Here is a 15,075-nt window from a genome sequence, read left to right as displayed (position 1 = left end):
TGATTTTTTTTTTCTGGTTTTGTTGTTGCTGTTTGTTTCATTTTTATTTACACCGTGTTCCCTCTGTTTCTGCAGGAGACCAGTGCCTGTGTTGGTTGTTAAACCTGCTTTTGCCCTGACAGAGTAGCAGCAGTTGTTTCAGGAAGTGTAATTGGAATAAATATTTAAGGAAAAGATGAGAAGAGACAAAAGATAAGAAAAATATCATAAGGAGAGCTATAGGTTAATGATACAATTTTGTTTGGGTATTTTTTGTGCAGGATCGGATTTGTTTTGGTTTTGTGTTGTTTGTTGTTGTTTGTTTTTTCACCAGAGAACTGATTCCCGCTTAACTTGATCTTGGGGAAACAGTATTTTAAACTTTTTCCTTACTCTGTGGTCAAATTTGAGAATAACGTTTTCTCTCTTCGTGAAACCATCTAACCACCTGAAATGCTGGGGTTTCAACCCCAAGCCCCACATTAAGGTTGACATATGGGTGATTCCCACAGCCCTTCACAAAGGGGGGGTGAGTTTGCCTTTGGGCTTCCCTCCAGGGAGCAGCCGGCCTTGCATGGAGAGCCATTGGGTAAAGGAGCCCCAGGTGTCCTGCAGTAAGTAAACAAAGGTCAGGTGTCCCACTTGGGGATAAAAGCTGGGACCACTTGCAGAAGGGGCAGTGTCTGTGTGTGAGGTGGATGCACTTTGCTGAGTTCCCTGTTGGGGAAGGACCTCCTGCCTCCCTGGGACTGGGCTCCAGTTAGGTCTGGCCTTTGTAAACGTGGGCTGTGTAGAGATTCAGTATGTGGCTTCCTTGGTCTTATGTGTTTGGTTTGTTGACTCGGTTGTCTCCCATCCCTTCTATGGGAGACTGCATGTCACCATTTATTCCACCCATTGTTGGTCGTGCGGTGTCGTTGTTGGGGTCAGTGGGATTGATGTCGATTATGTATAATCTGACTTGTTTGTACCCCCAGCGCTCACCCATGTACTGACCCTTTTGTATCAAATACAATTTGGTTATTGGTTCATCTTTATGCTGGCTGTGTCCTTTATACTAGGCCTAATAATTGGCAAAACACCATCTTTGTGGTTAGTTCAGAAGCAAATATTCTTGTGAGAGTTAAAGATTGCAGGACTTCCATCCTGTTGTAGTACTTTAGTAAAGAAATGGCTAATGATTTTTTTGTAAGTGATTTTTACAGATTTCTTCTTTTACAGATGATTTCCTGACCCTTCTTTGTGTGTTTGTACATCAGGTTTGAAATAATATTACTTTGTACTTAGTTCCCTAGTGGTGTTTTCTTAGTCACAATTTCTTGCCTGTTGTTTACTTCTCATTTTGCTTCACCTGTGCTCTGCTTGCACCCTCAGACAGAGTAGTTAGTCATGTAATGTTAAAACTCTATTCAATGAACATTAAACTTCTCTGTTTTCAGCCACAGAAGAGCAAAGCAATGAAGGGACAACTTGTTCTGATTATATTTAAGGGTGTATTTAAATCTGCAATATGGTCATATTTCCTGTGTTTCCTTGCGTTGCTTCAGGCGTATAAATTACTACATAATGCAGCTAGATTTAGCCTTGTTGATTTTAGCTGGGTTTCTGTGAAGGCTAAATAAGGGCCTAAATCTTCAGTAAATTTTCCCATTGCTTTTTGTTGTTGTTCCTGAGAATATATATATTTTAAGTATACATGCACTGTTTGTGGTTTTTAACCTTAAACATTCTTCTCTAATTCTGAGTAACTGGTTAATAATTATTCTCCTGCCATGAAGAAATCTCTTAACAATAAAAAGAAGTAAAGAAAAACCCAACAAACCAAACAGAAAGTAAGCTACTTTAAAAAGTATTAGTTCCAAATGGGATCTCTTTCCCCGTGAGGCTGTAGTAGCTCTGTAATGAACAGATCCAAAGTTTAGTGAGTGTGGGAAGCTCCCAGAGCAGTGTACATGCCTTGTCACCAACCGTTACTGCTCTGCTCCTTGGTGTTCTGCTCATCATGGAAGGTGGGTCTGACCAAAAACTCTTTGAGAAAGGCACCTGAATTTGGTCAGCTGGAGCGGGTTCACTCCGATCCCTCTCCCCGCAGGTGGGGAGCATCTGGGGGTGGAAGGGCTGGTGTGGAGTAACCCTGGAGCGAAGGAGCTGCTGAGGGGATGTGCTGATTTGTAGGGCAGCGCTGTTGCCAGAGCTGATGCTATGCAAGAAACCCACTTAACTTGCTTTTTAATAATTTTGGATGTGCACAGATCCCTTGCAGAGCTGAATCCCTGCTCGTGTTCCCTTTGTAACTTTGCAGTCAGTTGTGCTGGGTGACTGGGGAGGGTGTGCAAAGAGGAGCCCCTGGGCCAGGTCTGCTCCAGGCTGCTCTGTGCTGGGGGCAGTGGCTCCTGGGGACTGGCACTGCCCATCCTTCCTTTTGTGTTCTTGAGCTGTTATAAGCATTTTAGAACAAGAAGATACTAAGTGCTGTCTTAATTTTCTAGAAGCAGGTATTTTATCGAGTTTACAATGTTAAAAGGGTAGGGTTTCAAAATTGCCAGGATCTTCAAGTGAATAAATAAGCCTCAGGCAGCTTAATTGAACATTTAAAGGTCTTTAAAAGAAAAAAAAAAAAAGGAAAAAAGACAAGGTAGAAAAATATTTTAATGGGATCATATGGTTTTAAAATTAATAAAAAGTGATGACCAAAGAGGTAAATGTTAACTAGTGTCAGCAAATTATTTCTCATAAAAGCAATAGGGAAGAAATTATATGCGTGAAAAAAGAATTGTACATTAAAATTAGAGGACAGATTAAAAAACTTTTATCATATGCCATTTTTTTCACTGTAGCACAGGCAGACTTAGAAAAGCTTTGTTATACAATTAAGGGTTTTTTTTCTTTCAATTTACAACATTTGCACCTAGGTCCCTAATTCATGGCTGAATTAATGAATTAATTAGCTCTGGCATAAGTTCTGAATAAAAAACCCTATCCATATACTTTTTGTTCTGTATGAACATATTTCCATATGAAACACACTGGAGCTGTGTAACAGCCTTGTTGAAAAGGAAGATAAAACAGCTGTGATAAAACTTTTTTTCTTCTTTACAATTTCCCAGGCTCTTGGCAAATTGCAAATTATACTGTTGTTGGGGTTTTTTTTTGCTTTTTTGTGTGTGTGAAGTGTATTTGAAATACCAGTTAATATTTTTGGCTTGATGAACTTGAGGATGGTTTATATGCTGGCTGGAAGCTCTGCTTGAGCAACCGCCCGAGTCTGTGCCTGGAAGGTACAATTAAATGCGCTGTGCCCTGCAGTAGCTTCCTTCTGCTCCTCTGGAGCTCAGCAACACCCTCAACCTGCTGTCATCCTCATTGTACTTTATTTATGGTCAGGCTTCTATTTAAGTTAAAAAATATACAAGAAAATAAATACATTTGTTAAAAAAATGTATTCTCTTGCTTTTTCTGCTTATAAATCTTTTAATTTGCAATGTTATTCGGAGACTTACTGATTTATGTCTTGTGTTTTAAATATTTGTAACTATATGTGCGGTTGTTTTATTATTGAAGTGCCTGTAGCTTTATGAAAAGTGTGTGGTATGTCATTTCAGCACAGTGGTGATTTACAGTGTATTTGAATAGTCCCTTGTTTTGCCCAGACATTTATTTTTCACTTGCAAAGCTTTGTAGTTACACCATAAAACAAAACAACAAAAAATAATAATACTGGAAAAACTGAAGCGCCAGAGGGATGATGTAATAAATGTGCAGCGATTCAAACACAAGCATCTGGGACGAGAACTTTCTTTTTATTAAAGGAGTTGTTGACCTTATGTGGTGTTTTCAACTATGCAGGGAGAGGGAGTTGGTTTTAAATCTGTTTCCTTCTGTGGGGCAGAACTTGATAGGGTTTTATCTTGGCTTTTTCCCTCTCCTGTCACCACATTAGGACATAAAAGTGGGTTAGATGCAGTGATTATTTGCACATTGGTGCTCGGCGAGGGGTGTCCACTCCTTGGGGCACTGCCTGTGCTGAGCAGGATGCTGAGGCTGAGTGGTGCTGTGAGAAGATGTGTGATGGTCAGGGAGGAGGTTGGGGTGTTTGTGGGGGAAGTCAGACCCTGCCACTGAGCCAGGATTGGGAAGGATGGGAGAGCATGGGCAGCAGGAAGGGTTTGGAAACCCAGGGAGTGCCCACACTGCAGCTGCAGGGAAGGTTGGTGTTGTTCCTGCCTCTCCCCACCCTGCAGAGGAAGAAGAGGCTGATTCAAAAAAAGAAAACAAAAGCAAACAAGTTATGAGGGAGTTCTTTGTTTCAGCTGGGCTCAGAATTGGTTTTGAAGTACCCCGGTTCACCAGGACATCTGCTTTGCTGTCATCGGTTCAGGGTGGCTCTGGGCGCTTGTGGGGTGGTGCGGGCTGGGCCAGGCTGCAGTGCCAGCGGGCTGGAAGGAAGGGGGCCCTCTTCACCTGTCGCTAGCCCTTGGCTCTCATCTGTCCTGGGCACTTGGGCTCACAGCTGAGATTTCATCGGGTCTTGGGCCTCTGAAAGTGTCTGGACCCTGCTGGGAGAGGCAGTACGGAGCCAGAGCAAGGGTTGCGTGTGCTTCACCTTCTCGTGCTGTTAAAAACAGCTGCTCTGCCCCAAGGAGGCTTTGGATCTGCGTCGGGCCTTCCTGCCTCTGATGTGGAAAACGGTTTGAATACTTTTTCCGTAGGCAAAAAATTAGGCTAAAGGTTTTAGCTGAAGTACTTTATTTGTCTCAGAAGGACAGATCCATTTCTCAGAGTGACTTTTTGTTGGAAGTCCTTTCAAATAAAGGAAACTAATTTGCTACCTTCACTGTAACATACAAAGCTACACATATGGGCTGGTGGACTTCCATGGTGTATTAGCTGCAGTCAAATACACTGTTTCAGTAGAAGTTGGTGCATTCTGTAGGGAAAACGGCGTGTTCCCTTCCTGCCCAGTGAGGGCTAGGTAATCCGGATCATCTATCTGAGGAGACTGGGTATTTTCCCAGCCTCTGAGTAAAGAATTTGAAGTATCTAGTTCAAAAACAACATTGCTTTGACTGAATACCAGAGGATTGTTTAAAACATACTTAGTGATTGAAAGTGCAGAGTATGCCAGTGAGCAACTAAGTGTGATTTAGACGATTTGAATCAAACCAGTATAATAAGCTTGACACAAAAGCTTTTGACATTGCTTTACTACAGGAACGGGGGAAACCCCAAAGCAACATCAAAGCAATTTGTGTGGTCCTGAGATTTTACTCTTTCTCTGGCAGAGTGCTCCTTGCAGGATTACCTATAACTAGACTGTATGACTAAGAGCATCATCCAGATGCTCCTTGAGCTCTGATAGGCTTGGTGCCGTGACTACAATATTAACTGTTGTCACAATGGTAATTGCAATACTTAACAAGTTTAAGGAGAAAAAATATAGATAAAGAAGAAACAAACACATTTCTGTGCAAAAATTAAGTTTTCATCTGTGCAATTGTTTTTGACAACTGGGTAACTGTAAAAGCATAGACAAGGATTTATATCATTAATAGAATATGGAACATTGCAGTGATGAGTTGGTTTTCATTTGCTGTAACAAAAACGTTTTGAATTCAGTATTTTCTGTTTATTTCTGTTCACATTCTTTTCACCTTTTATGGTGTAGCTCAGAGTCTTGTGGCAATGCTCAGTAACACACTGTTACATTTCAGGAAACAAACACAGAAGTGAATTTCGGGTTTTGGTGGATCAAGTAAATAGTCGGTGGAAGAAAAGTGGTAAGAGGAAAACAGGAAATGCTCAAAACAAAGAAGAAGTCACTGTCAAAGAATTGCCAGTGGCCACAGGTTAGTAACGTTGTTTAATTTCCCCTTCTTTGATCCACACTAACAAGTGGGGGGTTTCCCAAAGACATGTTCTTTCCTCCCATTGTTCTTCAGCCCTTAAGGGGAAAAAAAAAAGCATAAAAATCAAACAGACCCTAGAAGGACTGACTGCCATTGATTTTTAGTGTGATACGTAAGCACAACCCATAATAAATATATATTTGCTTGATTTTAGTGGGGTTGTGTATAGATGTGCTATATTTAGGTGCATATTTTAATGAGTTGCTTGAAGTGGGATCTTAGGTTCCAGTCCAGATCTACTGAAGCTGCTGAGAGTGGGCATGTGATGATCCACATCTTTGAAATGAAGGTGATCATGGGTATTGCTGACCGGGTTTCAGCTTTTCTGTACCGTTAACATGATAGGGAGCTGGTAACTGGGAACTGCAAAGATATTTGTGTGGATTGGAACAAGTATTTGTCCTGAGGTTGACGCAATAAAATACTTCAGCTTCTTTTACACTGTTCATACAGTATGTTGCCTCTTTTTTTAAATTCTCTTTATTTTCAGTTTATATACTTCAACACAGTGAAAAGTGGGAATGCACAACTGCAGTTACTCAGTCCTTTATGAGTCAGGAGCAACATCTAGCATGTGTTTGTTATCCTTGCTACCCGCAACATCAAAGAAATACCCACGTGTGCTTTAACTTGTTCCCTGTAGGTTTGTGCAGTTTCGTTTGGTTTATGTTACTGGTCTCTTTGGCAGTGTACATATATCTTTGAATGTGTGATTTAGAAGAGCATTCCTCACCTAATATAACTTGTGGAGTTATAATTAGTCAAGATACTGAATTTTGGAGAGAATTCCATTGGCCAGACTTGGATGCGCTGTTTGTATCTATGGAAAATACGGCAGTTTCGTTTGCATCAGTTCTCACAAATCCCTGCTCTCTTCAGTTGAGCTGAACTCATCTTTGGCTGTCTCCTGCACTGCCCCCTCTTGCAGAGCTCTCAAGAACAAAAATAAAATACCATTGTAATAGTATGAATTTTATCCTTATAATGTCATACCAGACCTTTGATGCAATTCATAATCCTTTTCATGTGAAGGGTAAAAAGAAATTAAGGAATCTGAAGGTAAAGTTGATCTTGTTTGACATAATTTACAGTGGTGTTCTTTTTCCATAGTGGTGTCAGAAGCAATGTGTTACTAGATAATGGAATCGTAGACTTTGAAATACTAATTTCTAGCTATGCTCTGTGTAGAGATTGGCTACTATGAATTATGGGGTTTTGATCTTCCGTGTAAGCTTTTTCTTTGTGTGCTGAACTGCGGACTTTGAGAAGCTGAGGTAAAGCTATATAGGTTTTCTAAAAGAGTGCTCAGGTAGAAAATAACATATCAGGTGTATCATCCTGTATCATGTTAAGGACATGATACTTCCCTATCTGGTTCTGACAAACCTAAAGAACTCTCGTTGATGACTTGCCATTTAAAAGCATAACTGCTGAGAAGAGCAGAGGCTTAGTCTGCATTCCTTACCCGCTTCATTCACATTCTCATGAGGGTAATGGAATTGTACACAATTAGAGCACACCTTTTTTCTTTTTTTTTAAACCCTTCTTATCTCTCATTGTCCTCTGTTGTAGTATTGTTTGATTTAACTTAAATCACTGAAAATCTCACTCTGTGGTGATGTTTTAATCAGTTCCTGATTTACATAATTTTGGTTTGCATGTTTAAACTTCAAATGTCTTTATATTTTGTAACTTTTAAACATAGGGTTTTGCTTTGCCCTAAGAGGAAGCACCATAAGAATTTGAAAAATATTTGTGATACACCTCTTCTGGGTTTCATTATTGCACAGGGCCTTTGCTATTTTTAACCTGTTAATTTCAGACTAATGTTTCATTAGTTGGACAACTGCCTCACTGTAATCTGCCAGTTGTTTTCAACAGACAAAAATGTGCTCCTGGTAATTTAATTATGCACTTTAGTGTAAGGGAAAGGGCATGCTGTAGCTGAATTCAAAGATGGTATAGCTCCTCCACACTCTAATTACACTTCTGTTTGCCATTTCTGGAGGGCTAGAAAAGTCAAAGTGGTTTGAGTGGAAATACTTCTGTGAATGGCCTTAATAAGGGTTATTAATGAGTTGAGTCTCAGTATGGTTTTAATGTCCTGTGCAATTTTCTAGGTAAATAACTAATTTGAAAATATTTGTGGGTTGTACTTTACATACCATACTTTCTAGTCTAGATTTGTTTTCCCTTTGAGATGTAGAAGGTATCTTTTCAGATAACCGTTCATCTTTTTATAGATAAAAATAATGGAATGGTTTTACAATTTGGGTCTGATACATGTTGTCTAGAAATGATGTTTCCTGTTAAAAAATGGGAATGTCAGTTATCTAAATTGATAGTGTCTTTCTTAGATGCATAGGGAAATAAATTGTAATGATTCTCTTACTGAAATCAGGCCTGTTAATTTGACCTGTAAAACTTTAAAGCTGTTAAGCTGTCTCATGCAGCGGGTGAAGTGAATTGGTGTCAACAAGCAGTGACTAGTGCTGTCTCATTAAGGGTTTGCTAATTTCTGAAATACAGTTTCATCTTATGAAAAATGATAAATAGCCTTACCCTTTGTTCCTTGCCTTGTTTGTATTTGAAACTCATAACAAGGAAACATTTCTGTTTCAGTCTTTGGTTCTTAGAGGGTGGGTTAGTTGTTTGTTTTGTTTTTTTTACTATGCAGGAAAAGAAATTAAACCTTTGAAGCTGAGAGAGTTTTGGGAAGAATCTGAGTGGGAATGAGGTGTTGGTATTTAAATTTTTGTAACTTCATTTTTTCTTAAAAGCTATCTACAGGCTGCAAAAATTTAAGTAATAGTATTTAACTGTCATTCTTGCTAATCTCTGCCTTTCTTCTTGGTAGAACATAAGGAAGAACATCACACAGCTGTCATCCTTGGAAAAGCCCAGATAGTCAAATCAGAAACTCCTGATGGCAAAAGAAGTGAATCTCATTCCTTGGAGGAAGGCCAGAGATCAGTCTCACTGTCGTCTGAATCAACAAGCAGGTTGGTGAAGAAGAGTCTGTTCTGCCTGGTTGTATCATATTAGACCAAACATGGGAAAACTTTGCGAGTAACCTCAAGCAATACATATATCCCACTTCATAGGATGAGTATAGGAGCTGGTTACTGAGTCATTCTCCTCCATGTTTCTGGCTGTATCAGTTGCTTGAGGGATGGAGCTGAAATGCATTCAGAATTCACTTAATAGTTCTGTAATGACTTGATAGAGGGGTGCTAGTGTAAGTGTTCCTTTTGAGTCAGAAACAGTGACTGCGGTGTCTGTGGAACCAGAAGGTTTGGCGTTTCTCTTCCACTGCGTCATCTTCCCTTCTGTTTGAAGTTTTATTTAGAAAGGTCCAAAAATTGATATAGCCTAAGTCTTTTAATATCTCTTTAAGTTGAGTATTTCTGTAAGAAACAGAGTTTAAGCAATCCATATTGCAGTGGTAGAATGCCACTGAACCTTGAAGTCCTGACAGGCATTCACTTTTCTTTCTTAATGCATTTAGCTTTGCTTCCTGAAATTGCCTTATTTGGTTTCAGACAATGAAGGATTTATAAATAATGCAAGATTTTATGCTTTTGATAGTTCATTGATAATCTTATTGGAAGGAGACTCAGCTGTTATTGCTGATAAGATCTATCTAGTTTTTGAAGGTAGTGTTTGTATCTAATATCTTAATGGATCATAATTTGCTGTCTACTGCTGATCAGTTGTCAAAGGTGACAACGATGAATACTTAGATACACATTTTACTGCAATACTGGTTGCTGTGGCCCCAGTTTATGGAGGAAAAGTGAAAAAGTCACTGAAGACAAATACAGAATAACTGTTTTTTGGTATGAGCCTAAAAGCAGGAGAGCTAATCTTGAAAATAATCTTGCTATCTTGTTGATGACAGAAATGAGAGGAGAAGGCACCCTTTGTGGGTCTGCATTACTAGGAAGAAAAAGGTTTCCTATGTTTAGAAGTGGGAGATAATCAGAGGAAGTAGGTGAAGGTTGACAGCTGAGCTAGGAATGACATTTCTTAATTTCCCACACATTACACCCATAGTATGTGCCTCTTCCTCCTTGTTCTGCAAATATTGAGAATAATATACTGCTTGGCCTCATCATCTTTTATTAACAATTTAGTTGTTGAAAAATTTAACTGAATCAAGTTTTTTCCAAATTCATTTTGGTTCACAAAGAGTTGTTAAAAGTCAGCATGGGGGTTAAAGATGGAGCCTTTCACAAAAGTAAATATTAAACAGTGAATGAAAACCTAGGGAGACCTAGGAAAGCAGAGATCAACTCGGGGGATTAGAGAGCATCAAATGTTAAATGTCTTTGTTTTATATGATCAGGTTTTGCTGCCTCTTTCCATTTACTTGAGCTAAATGGGAGCATATAGTAAACATTTGTCTGTAAACAGCAATATGCTGGCAGGGCAGATCACTTATGTGGAGGCAGAAAGGGTCTTTACTATTTAAAAATATCACTACATTTTTGTTTGGCTTCAAGTCTGTGTTATATACTAGTAAAATCGTTCCCCTCCTGGTGGCCTTTCCCCTCTTTACTGTACGTGTCTTTCTGCCTGAATTGTTACTGTCAAATCAATAAATATAGCATTTCATTGTATTTGCTGTTTAATGTGTAACAAACCTATTAAGATTACTGAGGTACTAGTTTTATCTAAGTTTCTCAGGATGTCATGCAAATGATGATAGCTTTTTCTTCCCTGTGATGCTGGCAACTTATCTCAGTAATTTCTTTACTTTTAAGATAGGGTCCAGTTTGCTGGACTCAAAGAGACTTGCACGTTGTAATACCCAATATTTGAATATCTTATTTTCAAGTCTGTGGCCTTCAGAGCAGAATCCACAGGTCTCAGCAGGACACTCTGAATCACAGAGGCTGTGTGACCCTCTGGAGATCGTCTAGTCCATCCCTGCGTGGAGCAGGGTCAGCTGGAGCAGGCTGCTCAGGACTGTGTCTAGGCTGGTTTTAGTATCTCCAGGGATAGAGAGTCCATACCCTCCCTGAGCAATCTACTATGATGTTTGACCACAGTACATAGGTTTTTTCTTACATTTTGTGGGAATTTCCTGTGTTTCAGTCTGTGTCTGTTTTCTCTTGTTCTGTCACTGGACACCACTGAGAATAGACTGTTGTCTTTGCTCCCTCTCATCAGGTGTTGCTGCACATTGGTAAGATCCCCTTGAGCTTTTTCTGCAGAAGACTAAACAGTCCCAGCTCTCCAGCCTCTTCTCTTAAATCTTAAGAATTAAGTGTGTCAGAATTGGCTTTGTGTGAAGCAGCAATGCTGAGCAGCAAGTTCTAAGGACTTAGCAGTGGACACTACAGACCAGAGTGTCTGAATCCTGCCCTTGGCAGCGTGCAGGTGCCTGGCTTAGCAGCACTGCCTTGTGATTCACAGCCAGAGCCCTCCTGATTTTAAGCACTGAAGCCCTTTTAGAAATGGACTAAGAACTAAGCCCTAAACTGGAGGGCGAGATACTCCTCCTAAAAGACTCTTGCAGGTCACGCAGCTCTGGGTTGTGACTGTCTCTTCTTAAAGCTGCTCAGCTCAGGATCTGTACTGAAAGATGAAACGGGCCAGGGAAAACAAGTCTTCAGTGCTTACGTAGATGGGAAGAAACTGGCCCTGTAGCTTTGTTCTGGAGACTGGTTTTGTGTGCCTGACGCCTCAGCTTTCCAGTTTGCAGCTTGGGCCGTGGCTGCTCTGCTGCTGGCGGGCAGTTCTGGAGAGGTGCCTGGCAGCAGGATTCTGACGTTTGGTTTGGATAGTGGTGGGAAGGAACCCAGGCAGAAGCTCTACCCCAGGGTGACTACAAGGCCAACTCTTGCAGATCTGTGCGAGCCGTCAAGTGTGCCAGGCGCAGAGATGATAGATGGACCCACTTCATCCTCACGGTGCCTGCTGCTGCGGTTGCCCTTGAGCTCCGGTTGTTATTTTAGTCCCACAAAATAAATGCCTTCAGCTTAGGTCTTCATCCAGAGTTTAAATGAGGTGTTCCTGTTCTTCCCTATTTTAATTTTTTTTTTTGATTGCAAATTAACCTTTTGACATTAAGGACCTTGGAAACTTGGAATTTTAATCTTACAGAGTAAGTTCTTGGGAGGTAGAAAGGGCTTGATTTAGCTCATCTAAAGTATTATTAAATCCCTGCCAATTTCATGTGTGCATGACGTTATGAATGATTCTCCCCATGGCCTTTGACATCAAAATTAAACTTTTATTATTTACCTTTTTCTGTCTGCAGGCTTGTGTATATCAACTTAAAGTCTGGATGAAAGTGTGTCTAAGAGACTGTAAGAACGTTTGCTGAAGGATATTAGCACAGGGCAGTTACTAATGATCTGAATGTGCTTTCATGAACCAAGTTGCCAGATTTTGTTGGAAAGTGTGCATTTGTTTGCATTATGTCTGGCTCAAAGCAGAGTTGTTTATTCTTTTTATGCATTTGGTCTCCAAATGAAATATTTCCATAGACTTCTTGAATCAAACACGGAATCTCTCACTTGTACAGACCAGTGAGTATGTATCACAGATATTTGGACCTTCTTCTAAAAAAACATGCTTAATAGCTCCCTGTGGTTTACTCTTAAATTCAGCTCCTGTGGAACAGGAGCAGAATTACTAGAGTCTGCACAGAATTGTTTTTTCAGAATCTCTCTGGGATTTTCTCTTCACTTTCCTACTTTGTGCATATCCCCTGGTTTGTAAGTGTGGTTTCTGTTTATTTTTCTTTAAATATAGGGCAGTTTGCTTAACCTTGGAAGCTAGCTACTACACTGGTCAAGAAGTTCAACAAAGTGGTGGGGCTTTTGGGGGCTTTTTGGGGTGTTTTTTTGGTGGTGCTTTTTTTTGTTGTTGCCTCTTCCCCCCTATTGTGTATTAGACTTGGCTGATGGGCAGTTGGGCTCTGGGGCATGCCTTAGGGCATTATACACTGTAGATTCTCATCCTTTACATCCAAACCTCTGGTTGTATACTCTGCTCAGAGAGGTAAAAACAGCGATAATAATACAGTGAAAGCTCAGCTGATGTGACCGGTGATCCCTTGTGACACATGGACGACCCCTTTTGTTTGACCACAGTGTTCCCTGTGCCAAACTGTACCTTTCTGAAGAACAATTCAGTGTGTTTTCTGGGAAACAAACAGAGGTTACAGGGATCACCCCTCCCCAAAGACTGATATGAAGGACCGCTTATAAAAAAAAAATTAAATGTATTTTTCATCTTTACTGTTTTTGCTCCTGATAGCTGCTCTGAAAAAACCAGCAGCTCTGAGGTGGCAGTGCAATACCCAGGTCTTTGGCCCTTTGAGACCTGTTATGTTCTGCTGTGTCCATGGACTGGCTTTGGGCTGCAGAGCTCTGGGTGTTCAGCTGTGGCTCACGCTCCCAGTACACTGCTCACACATTTCTGGTATAATCAGAATGGACTTGGATTGTGGCAAGATCTGCAGGGATTATAAAAAGTAGGTGTAGTCAGATAAACTGCATGAAAGAGAGAGATGTGTTTTGTTACTCTGTGGTTGCCATAGGGTTAATGTTTTGTTAATTGTAGTGAAATAAATATAGCATGAATCAAAAACGAATGATTTAGATTTTGAGGGTTTAAGTAGCATTGTGCTATTGTACCAAGTAATGATTTTCTGAAGGCTTGTATTTTATTTCTGATAATAAGAGGATATCCTTTGACAAGGGTAAATGCTTTTCACATTGAAATGTCAAAACTTGAAATATATTTGGAAGTACAAATCTACATGCTGTGTTTTTATGAAGAGAGCACTTCTAAATGGAGGGCTGATGTTATGATGGATTAAAAGAAAATTAGGATTTTTGAGCAGCATATAGAATATACAAAACAATCTTGAAGCTGGATAGTTGAAATGATTGGTCTGTAAAAAGATGCTACCAATAAATTAACAATTTTTATGTTTTCTCCTTCATAAAACCTTCTGGTTTTTGTCAGTCTCATATCAATATTTGCTAAGGGAGCAGTTGGTCAATATTAGAAATTCATACCTTGTACAGTAATCACTGATGTACTGATATTATTCAAAAGTTGATACTTCAATTGATAAAACTAGAATTTTACACCTGCTGGGAAAAAGGAACAGGCCATGCATGGAGGCTATGCCATTGACCCAGACACGTTTGGTCTTTTCATAAACTGATGATCCCACCAGGAGAGCAAAATGTGTATAGCAGATAAACACCAAAACAAAGCCATCGCTTTTAGAGGGTAATTCTTTGAAGCTATGAAGTCATACATAAAGCTTTCATAGAACTTTAGTTCTCCAGATAAGTAGTCCCATTGCATTCTTTTACTTTCTGGGACTGAAGCCAAATTTTATGCAACTACTTAAACAATAGGAAAATTAGAAAAGAAACTAGGTGGGACAATGATAAGCCTGTTAATGAACTATGCAGAGGAAATAGTCTATTAAAAGTATTTTATATAATGGGGATAATCAGTTTTTAAAACAAATTATTTCTTTAAAACTTTGTGTTAGAAAAAAAGTCAGTTCTTGATGACTAGAGTGGAAGACTTAAAACAGTAGACAGTATATATTGTTGCCTTTGTCTGAGGTATTAAGGTGTACACTGAAACACGGTGACTTAATTTTGTAAATCCCGGTGGCAAAGTGCTGTATCTGCAGCTCGTATAAATCTCTCTGCTGTTGGAATACTCAGAGCGACTGCAGCGTCTGCCGGCTGAGATTCATGCCCAAGTAAGGGGCCTTATTTGCAATAAGTGGGGTTTTTTGGCTCTTGATTGGGATCTAAGATCTGGATTTAGCTGGTCACTTATTCTCAGATTTATGTGCATTGCAGAATTTGGGCTTTTGTTCATCAGTGGAAGAGGTAGAAATAGGGAGTTGTGCTTCAGTTAGTCTGGAGTTCACTGGATGGCAGCAATCCTCTGAAAACCTCTCAGTAGGCATCAATCTGTCAAAGAGACCGTTGACAGGACAGAGCAGTTGAAAAAGCTGTGTAAGCTCTTCCCTGGCAGTTGCTTCAGTCTGAGTTTAAAGCAAGCGTTGTCCTGATCCTGAGGCTGGCCATCGCTGTGAAATGAGAGAAGTATATGAAACTCTGTTGATCACGGGAATAACTGCCTTTTTCAGTTCTTTAGTACATTTTCGAGTTAATAAATCTTGAACTACTTTGAC

General features: G+C 39.9%; 1 protein-coding gene across 2 annotated transcripts in view; it reads left to right on the top strand.

The window, feature by feature from the left end:
* RAD18 (RAD18 E3 ubiquitin protein ligase) overlaps window positions 1-15,075 on the top strand; it is a 63,523-nt gene that overhangs the window by 26,001 nt on the left and 22,447 nt on the right. For both annotated transcript variants that reach the window (XM_074914608.1, XM_074914607.1), the window contains exons 10-11: window positions 5,691-5,825; window positions 8,743-8,887. In XM_074914608.1, the coding sequence (XP_074770709.1) occupies window positions 5,691-5,825; window positions 8,743-8,887 (280 nt within the window). The remainder of the gene's footprint in view (window positions 1-5,690; window positions 5,826-8,742; window positions 8,888-15,075) is intronic.

The sequence above is a fragment of the Athene noctua genome, chromosome 10 (assembly GCF_965140245.1).
Source record: "Athene noctua chromosome 10, bAthNoc1.hap1.1, whole genome shotgun sequence".
In the NCBI taxonomy this organism is placed as follows: Eukaryota; Metazoa; Chordata; class Aves; order Strigiformes; family Strigidae; genus Athene; species Athene noctua.
This window is presented reverse-complemented; position numbering and strand designations above follow the sequence as displayed.